This window comes from Stegastes partitus, unplaced genomic scaffold (genome assembly GCF_000690725.1).
Source record: "Stegastes partitus isolate 25-593 unplaced genomic scaffold, Stegastes_partitus-1.0.2 Scaffold329, whole genome shotgun sequence".
Lineage (NCBI taxonomy): Eukaryota > Metazoa > Chordata > Actinopteri > Pomacentridae > Stegastes > Stegastes partitus.
This window is the reverse complement of record NW_007578060.1, coordinates 135,893-148,104: the sequence shown is the minus strand read 5'-3', so window position 1 is coordinate 148,104 and position 12,212 is coordinate 135,893. Positions and strand designations below refer to the sequence as shown.

Here is a 12,212-nt window from a genome sequence, read left to right as displayed (position 1 = left end):
TCTCCTTCCAGCGGTTCGACGGCGGGCTCTGGTTTGTTTCTGTCAATTCGTGTGACAGTTTGATAAATCGCCGACACTTGATATCAGCAGAGAAATCGATTGACGAACTGCGAGAAGAGTCTTCGGTCATCAAGTGTTTGGCTCGACTGAAAGCATCTGGTATACATCAGTGGATCAGCAGCACCAAATTGTACACCAAACACAACTTCTGCAGACACATTTCTTCTTTGTTTACATGATTTAGATTCATTTTAGGGTTATTATGACGCCTAACTGCTGACTCTTACTAAAGAATTGTTACTTTTCTGCCAAATACATATCTTGACATCATTAAGTCACTAGTTACCCAGATAGTTATACCTGACTGAAGTCCATCCATCCATCCGTTATCTACAAACCGCTTAATCCTCACTGGAGTCTATCCCAGCTGACTCAGGGTGAAGGCAGGTTCACCTGGACAGGTCACCAGTCTATCACAGGGCTACACTTGGAGACAGACAACCAAGCACACAAACATTCACACCTACGGACAATTTAGAATCACCAATTAACCTCAGCATGTTTCTGGACTGTGGGAGGAAGCCGGAGAACCCACGCTGCACGAGGAGAACATGGAGATTCCACGCAGAAAGATCCCGCGTGACCTCACCGGGACACGAACCGGCGACCTTCTTGCTAAGCACTGCTCCACCTTGCAGCCCTTTTCTGACACGTTTACAAAAGAATTTTCATTTTTCTATCAAATATGTATCTCGACATCCCTAACTCACTAGTTACCCAAATAGTTCTACCTGACTGAAATATTTCTCTTTCATATTGATATATACGTACACTCCACTGCGTTTCAGAGGAAAATTTTAGATTAAAGCACTACAGCTTTATATGAAAATCTAATTAACCCGATTAATTTCAAATATTAAGTTTAAGAGTTTAGCTGACTATGATATTATGTATCCCAATAATTTACCTGGCTAACATGGATTAATATTTGAGGTTGAGACCCTACAAAATTGATCATGTTAAAGCCAAAACAATTGAAACAAACAACAAATTGGGCATCAGAATAACCAATCGCTGATTTATATGTCGCAGAGTTGAGCGTGTAGCAGTACTTTATTCTAGTCAGTTGGTTGTATCGTGCAAGTAATTTTGACAACTCAATAATATTGTTTAATTTTCTCAAAAACAACGTACCCTGTTCTGTATGTGCAAACTTTTTCTGCAAAACAACCAAGATGGCTGTTTAGCAAGTTCAGGTAAAATACACTCCTGGTTCCGAGTGATAATTGCGGTTGCGCGTTGTGTCTGTTGTTTACGGTAACATTACGACAGGTTGCGTCACCATCGAACTATCCAGAACACTTTACGGCTCTGTTGACAACCGCTCCCCTCCACTGTGGGTGTCTCCTGCAGGTGTAATTCAAGTTATGGTTCAGTTTTCTACCGGAGCTGCTGCTAAATGAGCGTCTTTGACTTGTTTCGCGGGTTCTTCGGGGTCCCTGGAGGCCAGTACCGCGGCCGGAGGTGAGTTTGTGTCGGCAACGTCAGACAGCTGTTAGCGGGCTAAGCTAGCAGGAGTTAGCTAACGGTTCTCAGCTTCTGGTCCACATTAGACCAGGTCTCTGTCCGGAACCAGTAAAGTTAGACCGGTCGGAGCTGGACTGGGTCGTGACGGAGGGGTTTGTAAGATCTGGTTTTAGATCTAGACCTGGTCTCATGGGATCTAAAACAGCAAAGTGTGTCATTTTAAGTAAAGTAAAGGTTTAACTAGAGAATCTGTAGCCTCTCTGGAAGGATCTAGTCCAGATCAGACCGAACTTAGCGTAGTGGGTTTTGATCTAGACCTGGTCTAATGGGGTCTGCATGTGGAAAAAGCAACATGAATTTTTCTTTTCTGCATTTTTACAATTAGAATAAAGGTCTCACACATCAGAGACTGTGTTTTAAAGCATCTTCAGCCTCTCTGGGGTCATGTAGTACAGCTTCCATCTGTTTATATATAGTGGTTTCAAATGTGGATCAGGTCTAATGTGGTCTACATGTAAAGAAACAGCAGTGAAATCTCCTTTTTTTTGCATCTTCACAAGTAGATTTAAGGTTTTACAAATCAGAGACTGTCTTTTATAGAGTTCTTAGACACTCTAGTGCAGGTTTCATGTGTTTATACGCAGTGGTTTTCCATCTAGACTTGGTTTCATGTGGTCCACATGCTAAACAATCACAGAAACCTCCTTTTTTTTTTTTTTTGCATTTCCACAAGTAGAATAAAGGTTTCACAAACTTGAAAGTGGGTCTCCAAAAAGTTTATATCATTAAAATGTTGAAAGAAATGGAGAATCAGTCAATCAGCCCTGTAAGTTTCCTTTCTGGTCTTCAGCTTCATCAGAACTTGGTGCCTCCAGCTCTGCAGGCAGGTGAGAAAGTTAGATAATGAAGCAGCTCCATCAAGGACAAGATTAGTGTTTTTCTGCCAGGAGAACCGCAGGGGTCCCTCAGCTGAGATGGCTGCTGTTTATTTAGGCTTTAAGCGATCCGGGGATTAATACGATTGAGTGCTTTAAGGTCTATTAACGTAGCTGTTAGCCTGTTAGGATATTGGTGGACAAGCCAAGGCAGGACTTTATTAACATTTTCTTTATCTGTCAGGGACCCCTTCTTCGACGCCATGACGCATGACGATGATGACGACGATGAGGATGAAGACGGGTTTCAGTACGATGGGTTCAGGGGGGACCAGCAGGACCCCTTCGACAGCGCCTGGAGGTTTGGCTTCAGCTTTGGCCCAGACGGGATGAGGATCCAGGAGCCTCCAGTGTTTGGCCACGTCTTCAGAGAGATGGAGGAGATATTCTCCCAACTGGGCCGCTGGGACGGACAGCCGGAGGCCGGACACTTTGGTACAAAGGCGATGACTTATAATGTTATGAAAATGAATATGTGCAGGGATGCTTTCATCTTCTAGGAGGCCTTGAAGCAGAAGACATGAGCTGAATGCTGCTCTGTGACCCGTTTTATCTCGTTGTGGTGAAGAGCTGCAACAGTTTGATGATTACTTAATCTGTCAACTGTTAAATCAGTCGCTAACTATTTTGCTAATCAATTCGTCAGAATAAACAATTAAATTCTCAGATTCCAGATTTTTAAATGTAAATGTTTTCTTGTAAACTGAATATCTTTAACTTTTGTACAAAACACACACAACCTCTGGCTTTAATAGGCGTTCTTCACCTTTTTTAAATGTTTTCTAACCCAGATAATGATCAGTTAATCTAGAACAGATTAACCAGACAATGAATATAATCATTAGTTGCAGCACTTTTCAGCCTCCATGTTCATTTCAGGTGCTCCTAGCATCATGCCACCTCCACCTCAGGACAGAGCAGAAGCAGGTGGAGGCAGATCCAGTGGAAACCCCCTGAGAGACTTTATGCTCAGATCCCCTGATAGCGACGCTCGAGGACCGACCAGAGAGCCTCACAGTGATGGCCAGCCGCCGTACGAGTCTCCAGAAACGCCCCGCTTGCCATTTCATGGCTGGACCCCTTTTTCCAAAGTAAGACGTTCACTCCTTTGTTTCTGAAGCGTGACTGTTCACTGTTCAGTACCAACTTTCTTTCTTTTCCTGTCATGTCTTAATAGTTCAACGATATTTGGAGACAGGGGCCACAGAAAACTCCAGACGATGAGCTCAAAGAAGACAGAGGTGGGGGTTTGTTTTCCTTCCATTACAACAAAAAAGCTGATGTGATTTCCGCCTCGTGTCTGACTAGTTTTCCACCTTCATCCTCTCCAGATCTGGACTCTGCAGTGTCCACTGGTGGCCTGGATCAGATTCTGACGCCACCTGCTGGTCAGGCACCGAGCCAGCCCCGGATCCGGTCGTTCTTCCAGTCGGTCACGGTGACGAAGGTGGTGAAACCTGACGGGGTGAGTCTTTTTATTAGCTTTTTGTAAATCTGCTTTTACAGGGCATTTCAGGAGTAGCGTGTGAATGCAGCATCATACACACACTGCTACGACTGTTGCTCTTCAGTACAGCAACGCCTACTGATTTAGATATCTAGCATGTGTTGACGCACGGACAGGATTTCTGGCCCAGATGGGTCGTGTGGATACTGAATGTGAATCAAGTTTAACATTAAAAACAATTGTGATATCTTCAGTTGGACAGCAAGTGCATTCATAGCTTGGAAAAGAGGGTTCTGGTTGAGATCTAGCTGCTACAGGGGGCCTTAGCATATGATTCCATGATTATTTGACCTGATGATGACATAATTATTTACACAGTTCGATCAACATTCAATTCTTAGCAGCCAAGCTAATTTGCAGAACAGGAAACAGTATTTTGGGTTGAATAAACCGTCAAAACTGGCACTTATTGGTTAGAAAATGACTATTTGGAATGTAATAAACCTTCAAAACTATAAGCACTTGGGCAGAAAGATTTACCTGGGTGAAGTCTGAGCGTACGTTAGTGATCAAATAATTCAGTCGGAGGGTTGTCATGAAAAACAAGGGTCCCAGAACGTGGTCCTACAACTGCAGACACATAATATTGGATTTGAAGGACCATTAAAAAGCCCAGTGTTGTCTGATATTTAGAGCATGATGGTGATTCTTACGGGGCCTGATAGACATGTCCTAGTAGGACCTTACACCCATAAAACACTAGTGTTTTGAATAGCCGTTTATCAATAGTTATGTTCACACTCAATTGTGAATAATATGATTTTTTTGTTTGTTTGTTTGTTTGTTTCTTCAGACTGTGGAAGAGCGGCGGACGGTCAGAGATGGAAAAGGCAACGAGGAGACCACAGTGACTCGCTCAGGAGGTCCTGGGATCCTGGAGGGCCCAGACCATCAAACCAGACCCGTGTTACCAGGTCAGCTGATGTTCTCTCTCTGGCAAAAGAAATGAGAATATTCTCTGTGTCTTTTAACAGACGTGGTAGCTCTGATGCATTTATTCCTGTTCCTATTCCAGGTGACTCACATCGCTTTTCAGACATGCGGGATGACGACTCCTTGTTCTCCAAGTTCTTTGGCGGCTTTAAATAAAGTGTAAAGCGAAGCGTCCTCTGTGGGCAGGTGACCTGTAGCTGCTGTGTTCCTCTAGAGCTGCGTGTTTATGGGATGTACCTGTACGTGGACGGACTGCTGCGTGATCTTGATTTGCCAAAGTGAACATGTTGGATATGGGGTCGCCGGCTTGTTGGAGGTTAAAGCTGTGATGTTTAAATGACCACGTAGGCTAGAAGCTGCCAATCCTGACGACTGCTGGTTTTGACAAATTGAGACACAGTTCACAGTTACACATTTTATTTTTGTATTGTCTTGTTAGACAAGCCTGTATGGATGTGAGTGAGTGATGAACCAAATAAAAACTTAATATATTTACTCAGTTGTTGGCCTTTTTTTGTCTTGTTTAGTCACTTCTCTGCTTATTGATTAATCTCCTCCAGCCTTAATTTACTTCAGATGTAACTCTACGCTGTTGCTTCCTCTCAAACACATATGTCAAAGTCCAAAATCCAAATCCGGACTGTCACGTCATTTTATGTGGCCCACGAGTGTTGTGGAAATTCTGGAAGAGGTTGATGTAGGATGAGGAGCCCGACACAGAGACACACCGGAGACTCAGAGGTTGAAATCAGGTTTACTGGTATCAGGAGAAGTGACACCAACAGAGCAGCAGCATCGATTCTAAAGACCCCTCTCACACCTTTAGTCTTATATCCTCCTCTAGTGGGAGCCACATCCAGATTTATGGGAGAAAGGGAAACAAAGATAAGTCGGTGTCTGGCCTTGAGAGGTGCAGGCTGCCCCCCGACAATGAGGTTAGTTTAAGAATCTGTAGAAGTTACAGAGCGCACATCTGTGCTTGAATTTGTGAAAAGACTTGAAGTGTGACATTGAGTCAAATCTAGTTTTTGACTCAGAGAAGAAGAGAAATTCCATCTCAGATCATCTGATTTGCTTGAAACTTGTTTTATAGACATTTAAAATGACATTTGTGAAATTTTAACGTGACATATCAACGCTTTACAAGATTTGATTTGATTTTTTAGTCACCCATTGAACCACTGTAGTTTTTTTACATTTTTTTTCTTTGCACATTCAAGATTATGCTTGACTGATATTATTTTAGGAACTTTTCAAAATAAAAGCCTGTAATTCTCACTGCTACTTTCCATCGTGACATTAATTCAGAGTCTGCCATATTGGACAAATAGAGCCAATATTCTCTGATTGTTAGTGAATTGAGAAATGAAAATAAGTGAAGCTTTTGTGACGAGTCCCATCAAAAAAACTGATGATGCAGAAGGATCAGTTTCATGTCACAATAAAACAAAACAAGTGTATTTACGTTTAACTTTCATAACTAATTGAATAGATTACTAAGCAGCCTGATCCAAGTAGAGTTCTGGAGCTTCAGCTTTAATCAGAGCAAAAGCAGAATAGATGATTTGAAATGAAACCACCTAGAAGTGAATCAACCAATCAATAGAGAGAAACAATCAGAGTCATTTCCAGTCAGCTGAGATCAGAGCAAACCTCACACATGCAGTGGTTTCAGCCTCAGGACACACAAAGCAGCAGCACCTCGTCATAAAGTGTGTGACGCAGCCTACAGCTCTGGTATTAAAGGGCAAACTGTGCTCGGCCAGGCAGACGGATCAGATCCGCCTGATATCAGAGCAGGGAAAGCTCACCTGAGGCCGGACGGAGCGCAGAAAAGCTGGAGGATGGAGAAGCTGCTGAGGAAATGTCAGATCAGAAACCAGCTGGTCAGGGAGTGCATGGCTGAGTGTCTGGGAGTCTACGTCCTCATTGTGAGAGTCTCTCTTTCTTTATTATTTGCACTGTAGTTAGTGGCAGGAGGCACTTTGGACAAACTGTTGGCCCACATTCTCACTGGATCAGAAACATTAACCTCCAGTAGTTTCCTTTAACGTGTCTGTTTTAAAGCAGACGGTGAATCTGCTCAATGGGTAACTCTGGAGGACTTTGGCCTGAGCAGACATAGAAGAAAAGTGACAGTAACCGAGTAAAAACGATGTTCCTCTGAGTGCAGCCGTGTTGTTTTTATCTGGAACGACTATCTCGCCTGCAAGAGCAATGATCTTTTACGACACAAATCATAAAGCTGATTCCGTGGAAACGAAGTTCATAAAAAAGGAGATTGTGTTGTTGTTTGTGTCAGCACACAAATACATACATCACAGCTTTTCTTTACATAAATCCTTTACCGCTCACCTTCTTTACACTCAGTATGGTTTGTTAATGCAACTCTTCGTGTACCTGCAGCTGTTTGGATGTGGCTCTGCTGCCCAGGTGACCACAAGTCACGAGAAGAACGGCCACTATCTGTCCATCAATCTGGGCTTTGCTTTTGGAGTCACATTCGGGATCTTTGTGTCTCGTGGAGTCTCAGGTAAAGGACTGAACAGAGTTACTATGATGGGGATGGACTGTGTTTATAAAGAGTTCTTCCTGAATCTTAACATAAAATCTTTTAGGGACCACCACTGATTTTATGTTTACGGGTCTGAAAATAGTTGCAGGAAATATTTAAAAGTTGAATTAGGAAGTCTCTGCTACATCCACCACTAATAGTCAGTGTTGGAGTAAAAAAAGAAGTAACATATCACTTTTTACTCTTTCACACCCTGCGTAAAGTTATCTATGACATTATCCGTTACATGACGTTAGCGTTAATCTGCAGCTTCTCTTAAAGATGTTTTGTTACTTAACAGCCATTTAACAGTAAACCATTAAACTATAGATATTCCCATATAGACAGTCGAAACCAGAAGTTTACATTCACTGTATGAAAAGACACAAAACCCTTTTTTTTTCTCACTTTCTGACATTAAATCAGATTAAACTTTTCCTGTTTTAGGTCAGTTAGGATTACCAACATTATTTCTATTTGCTAAATGCCAGAAAAATGAAAGAGAGAATGTTTTATTGTTTTCTTCAAAGTCATTAGTTTCCACCCATCTCCTCAGTATTTGGTAGTGTTGCCTTTAAACTGTATGACTTTGGGTCAAACGTTCTGGGTTTCCTTCCACAAGCTTCTCACAACAGTCTGATGAGTTCTGGCCCATTCCTCCTGACAGAACTGGTGGAAGTGTGTCAGGTTTGTTGGTCTCCTTGCTCCACTAATGTTCTCCAGGATGGAGATCAGGGCTTTGTGATGGCCACTCCACAACACTGACTCTGTTGTCCTGAAGCCTCTCTGTAGCTAATCTGGTGCTATGCTGAGGGTCATTGTCCATCTGAAGACCCATTAGTGGCCAAGCTTTAACTTCCTGGCTGATGTCTGGAGATGTTGCTTCAATATCTCCACATCATGTTCTTTCCTCATGATGCCATCTATTGTGTGAAGTGCACCAGTCCCTCCTGCAGCAGAACAGCCCCACAGCATGATGCTGCCACCCCCGTGCTTCACAGTTGGGATGGTGTTCTCAAGCTTCTCCTCCAGATGCACTGATGGTCATTAAGGCCAAACAGTTCAGGTTTAGCTCCATCAGACCACTGGACATGTCTCCACTGATGAAGCTCTTTGTCCCTGTGTGCATCTACAAACTGTAATCTGTCTTTTCTATGTTTCTTCTGGAGTGATGTCTTCTTCCTCTCTGAGCAGCCTTCCAGCCCATGTCGGTACAGGACTGGTTCCACTGTGGATAATGACTCACTGATCAGCTTCAGCAGCATCTTCACAAGGTCTTTAGCTTCTGTTCTGGGGTTGATACGCACATTTCAACCAGAACACTTCCTCTCTGGACACAGAACCGTCTCCTTCCTGAGTGCTATGATGGCTGGACATTCCCATGGTGGTTATACTTGATATGACTGTTTGCACAGATGAACGTGGAACCTTCAGGCTTCTGGAAGTTGTACCCAAGGATGAACCAGACTGGTGGAGGTCCACAGTTCTCTTCCTGATATCTTAGCTGATCTCTTTAGTTTCCCATGTCATCACTAAAGGAAGCAGTGTGTTGAGGTGTGCCTCCAATTCACTCAGATGTTGTCAATTAACCTATCAGAAGCTTCCAAAGCCATTATATCATCATCTGGGCTTTTTCAAATAGTTTGAAGGCATCTTAGTGGATGTAAACTTTCTGAAAAATTCTCTTATAATTCTGGCATTTAGCAAATAGAAATAATGTTGGTAATCCTATCTGACCTAAAACAGGAAAAGTTTAGTCTGATTTAATGTCAGACGGTGAGAAAAAAAAGGTTTTATGTCTTTTTGTACAGTGGATGTAAACTTCTGGTTTTTTAAATGTTTTCTTAAGTCAGTTACAGGATGATTTTAAATTATGAAGTGTTTTTTTTTCGGCCTTGACTTTTTTTTTTGTCTTTGTCAAGGAGCCCATCTGAACCCTGCCGTGTCTCTGAGTTTGTGTGTTCTGGGCAGACATCCGTGGACAAAGCTGCCGTTCTACGTCTTCTTCCAGGTTGTCGGAGCCTTTCTGGCTGCAGCCACAGTCGGTCTGCAGTACTATGGTGAGAGTTGAGCAGCGACGCCTGCAGTCTGGGTCAACCAAGGACTCCAGGAGCAGAATAAATCTACTGTAGGTAGAAGAGGACAGCTGATAATAAGGGATAAGACATAAGAAAAACCAACAGTAGTTTGATAGCTGTGGCATTTAGTCAGAGGGAAGAAGATGAAGCAAGCACTGGATAACTAATCTTCTAAAATACATGCAGTTTAGCAAATGTTGGGGACTAATAATACATATTTAAGGCTCTTTCAAGCTCTAGGATGGTGTCACCTTTCTTGCTTTGTTTTTGTGCAACACTGGAGCTTTAGCATTTAAAGTACTGAGTTAATTTTAAATGTGTTTTCTGTGTCTGATGATGCCTGTGTGTTGCTGCAGACGCCATCCAAGCATACGGCGGCGGTGAGCTGACGGTGACGGGTCCCACGGCCACAGCAGGAATATTCTCCACCTACCCAGCCGACTACCTCAGCACGTGGGGAGGCGTCGTGGACCAGGTCAGACACCGTCACTCCCTTTTTTTTTTTTTTTTATTATTCAAAGTCCAGTCGTCATCATCAGGATAAAAGATAAGCACAGACTTGTTCAGCGATATCAGCAGGCATCAGACAGGTTGTGTCCTGAAACGTTATGCAGATCCACATCAACAAGCTGACAAATAAAAAATAAAAAAAAACACCAGCAGCAGGTTTTAAAGTCATGTGATCCTTGGAAATATTTCAAAATGGCATCATTTATCAGAACCAGAAACTGTATAAAAATACAGAGAATTGTGTTTTTTGAGCTGTTCAGACAGGAAAAACAACCAAACCTGACCTTGAAATCACAACAGTTCGTCACAATCACTTAATTCGACATATCTTGTTCAAAAAATGAGCCAAAAATCAACCATTTGCTGAAACCAGAGCCCATAAATAACTAAAGAATCTGACCTTAAGAACATGACACCCGACAAAAATGCAGTTTTCAGTTGAACTGTGTTGGAGACAAGTATGGAAACAAATAAAACATTTAAATAGTCAAATATATTTTTTTTCCGTTTTTTGGATTCTTGGTTTTTTTTTTTAGTTTTTGGTTCCCCTTTTGGGCCTTGGGGAAATTTTTGACCTTTTTATTTCTTTTTTTTTCATTTTTTTCATTTTTTTGTTCAAGGAATTTCATTTTTTTTTTTTTTTTTTATGATTTGTGGCATTTTACCTGTGACATACTGTAGAAAAGAGATTTTTGAGTTCTTTTTACATATAACCACGGCTGTGCTGTTTCCATAGAAGTGAAAAATGTGAAAAATGAGCTGAGTAAAAGTGTAATAAAAAAATGCTCAAAGTGCTCGGGGTTCAGAGCAAGCATTTATATAGCACCCTATTGTGCACAAATATGATATTTAAAGTGCTTTACAGACAAATGTACAAGAAATAAAATAAAAAATAAAAAAGAAATACAAATTGAAGTAATTAAATGAATACATTCAACTAAATGCACACAGATTTATAGAAAAGTTCCAACTGATTGACTAAAACAGCTAAAAAAGACAAAGGATGAGAAAAATAAAAGCACGTAAGAGAAACAGTTGATATTAGAATAGAGAAAACATTTGCTCCTTTGTCATAATTCCTGCTTGGTTTTAGTTTATTATTAACATACTGTCTCAGTTGAGGGGTTTTCTTTTAACTTGGATTAACCTACTATTTAAAAACAGCAGAATTTTGACTGTAGTGGATGTTAAATTTATTGTCACAGAGGTGTTTAACAGCTAAACTGGAACCCATCCAGGAAGAACTGTATTGTTTCCCCTGGTATAATAAAGTTCTCCTGGTTCTTTCTGGTTTCATTACTGTTCTCATGCATGTTCCAGGTGATAGGCACGGCCGCCCTGCTGCTGTGCGTCCTGGCTCTGGGGGACCAGAGGAACACTTCCCTCCCTGACGGCCTCCAGCCGGTCCTGGTGGGAGCATTAGTTATGGTCATTGGTGTCGCCATGGGCTCCAACTGCGGCTACGCCCTGAACCCGGCCAGGGATTTTGGACCTCGGTTGTTCACGTACATTGCCGGCTGGGGGGCGGATGTTTTCAGGTCAGTAGTTTTAACCCTATTCCCCCACACTGACTCACAATAAAACCCATGAAGTTTATTCTAATTCTAATAACTGTGTGTGTGCAGTGCTGGAGGAGGCTGGTGGTGGGTTCCCATCGTGGCCCCATGTGTTGGGGCGCTGCTGGGAACGCTGATCTACGAGCTGATGGTTGAAGTCCACCATCCTCCTATTGTTGAGTCCCAGACCTCCAGTCAGGAGGCCAAGAACGGAGTTGAACTTGAAGGGGTGGAACCAGATGGAGAGAAACCTACAGAAGTAAAAAGTTGAAGATGGAGAAAACTGTCTGTATCTATGTAAATGTTTGTGACTCGTCTGTTAGAACGAGTGATGCTGAAATCATTTTGTAGCCGAATTACAAAAGCAAGCAGCTGAATCCAGAGGAGGTTCCACCACTTTTTATAAAAGCTGGTATGAAATTTTGTATAAATGTGAACGATTGGATGAATTCTGCTGACGTTTCCAAGTAAAATGTCTTTACTTCTACTTAAGATCGGCTCAGACTTCTGCACAGACGTTCATATTCGTCTTGTGATGACTCTGCCGACTTTAGATCTCGTCTCACGATCGGCTCAAACAACACTGCAAGGTGTCTCGGTGGTTAGCACCGT

The 12,212-nt window shown here is 42.2% G+C and overlaps 2 protein-coding genes across 2 annotated transcripts; both read left to right on the top strand.

The window, feature by feature from the left end:
* Positions 1-1,349: 1,349 nt before the first annotated feature.
* Positions 1,350-5,397, top strand: hax1 (HCLS1 associated protein X-1). The gene is made up of 7 exons (XM_008283838.1): positions 1,350-1,524; positions 2,647-2,897; positions 3,342-3,553; positions 3,640-3,703; positions 3,794-3,927; positions 4,763-4,883; positions 4,985-5,397. Exons 1-7 carry the CDS (start codon positions 1,460-1,462, stop codon positions 5,056-5,058), a joined length of 921 nt encoding a protein of 306 aa, XP_008282060.1. The 5' UTR covers positions 1,350-1,459; the 3' UTR covers positions 5,059-5,397.
* A 1,349-nt stretch (positions 5,398-6,746) lies between these two features.
* Positions 6,747-11,871, top strand: aqp10b (aquaporin 10b). Its single transcript, XM_008283837.1, has 6 exons — positions 6,747-6,833; positions 7,309-7,435; positions 9,379-9,516; positions 9,891-10,009; positions 11,365-11,582; positions 11,670-11,871. The coding sequence occupies exons 1-6, from the start codon at positions 6,747-6,749 to the stop codon at positions 11,869-11,871; spliced, it is 891 nt and encodes a 296-aa protein (XP_008282059.1).
* The last annotated feature ends 341 nt before the right edge of the window (positions 11,872-12,212 follow it).

Bases quoted from the DNA above. Each gene is read 5' to 3' on its own strand.
- hax1 (XM_008283838.1), top strand. From the start codon at position 1,460: ATGAGCGTCTTTGACTTGTTTCGCGGGTTCTTCGGGGTCCCTGGAGGC. The intron at 2,898-3,341 runs GTACAAAGGCGA...TGTTCATTTCAG, and splicing joins GCCGGAGGCCGGACACTTTG to GTGCTCCTAGCATCATGCCA. The intron at 4,884-4,984 runs GTCAGCTGATGT...TTCCTATTCCAG, and splicing joins AACCAGACCCGTGTTACCAG to GTGACTCACATCGCTTTTCA.
- aqp10b (XM_008283837.1), top strand. From the start codon at position 6,747: ATGGAGAAGCTGCTGAGGAAATGTCAGATCAGAAACCAGCTGGTCAGG. The intron at 6,834-7,308 runs GTGAGAGTCTCT...GTGTACCTGCAG, and splicing joins TGGGAGTCTACGTCCTCATT to CTGTTTGGATGTGGCTCTGC. The intron at 10,010-11,364 runs GTCAGACACCGT...TGCATGTTCCAG, and splicing joins GGGGAGGCGTCGTGGACCAG to GTGATAGGCACGGCCGCCCT.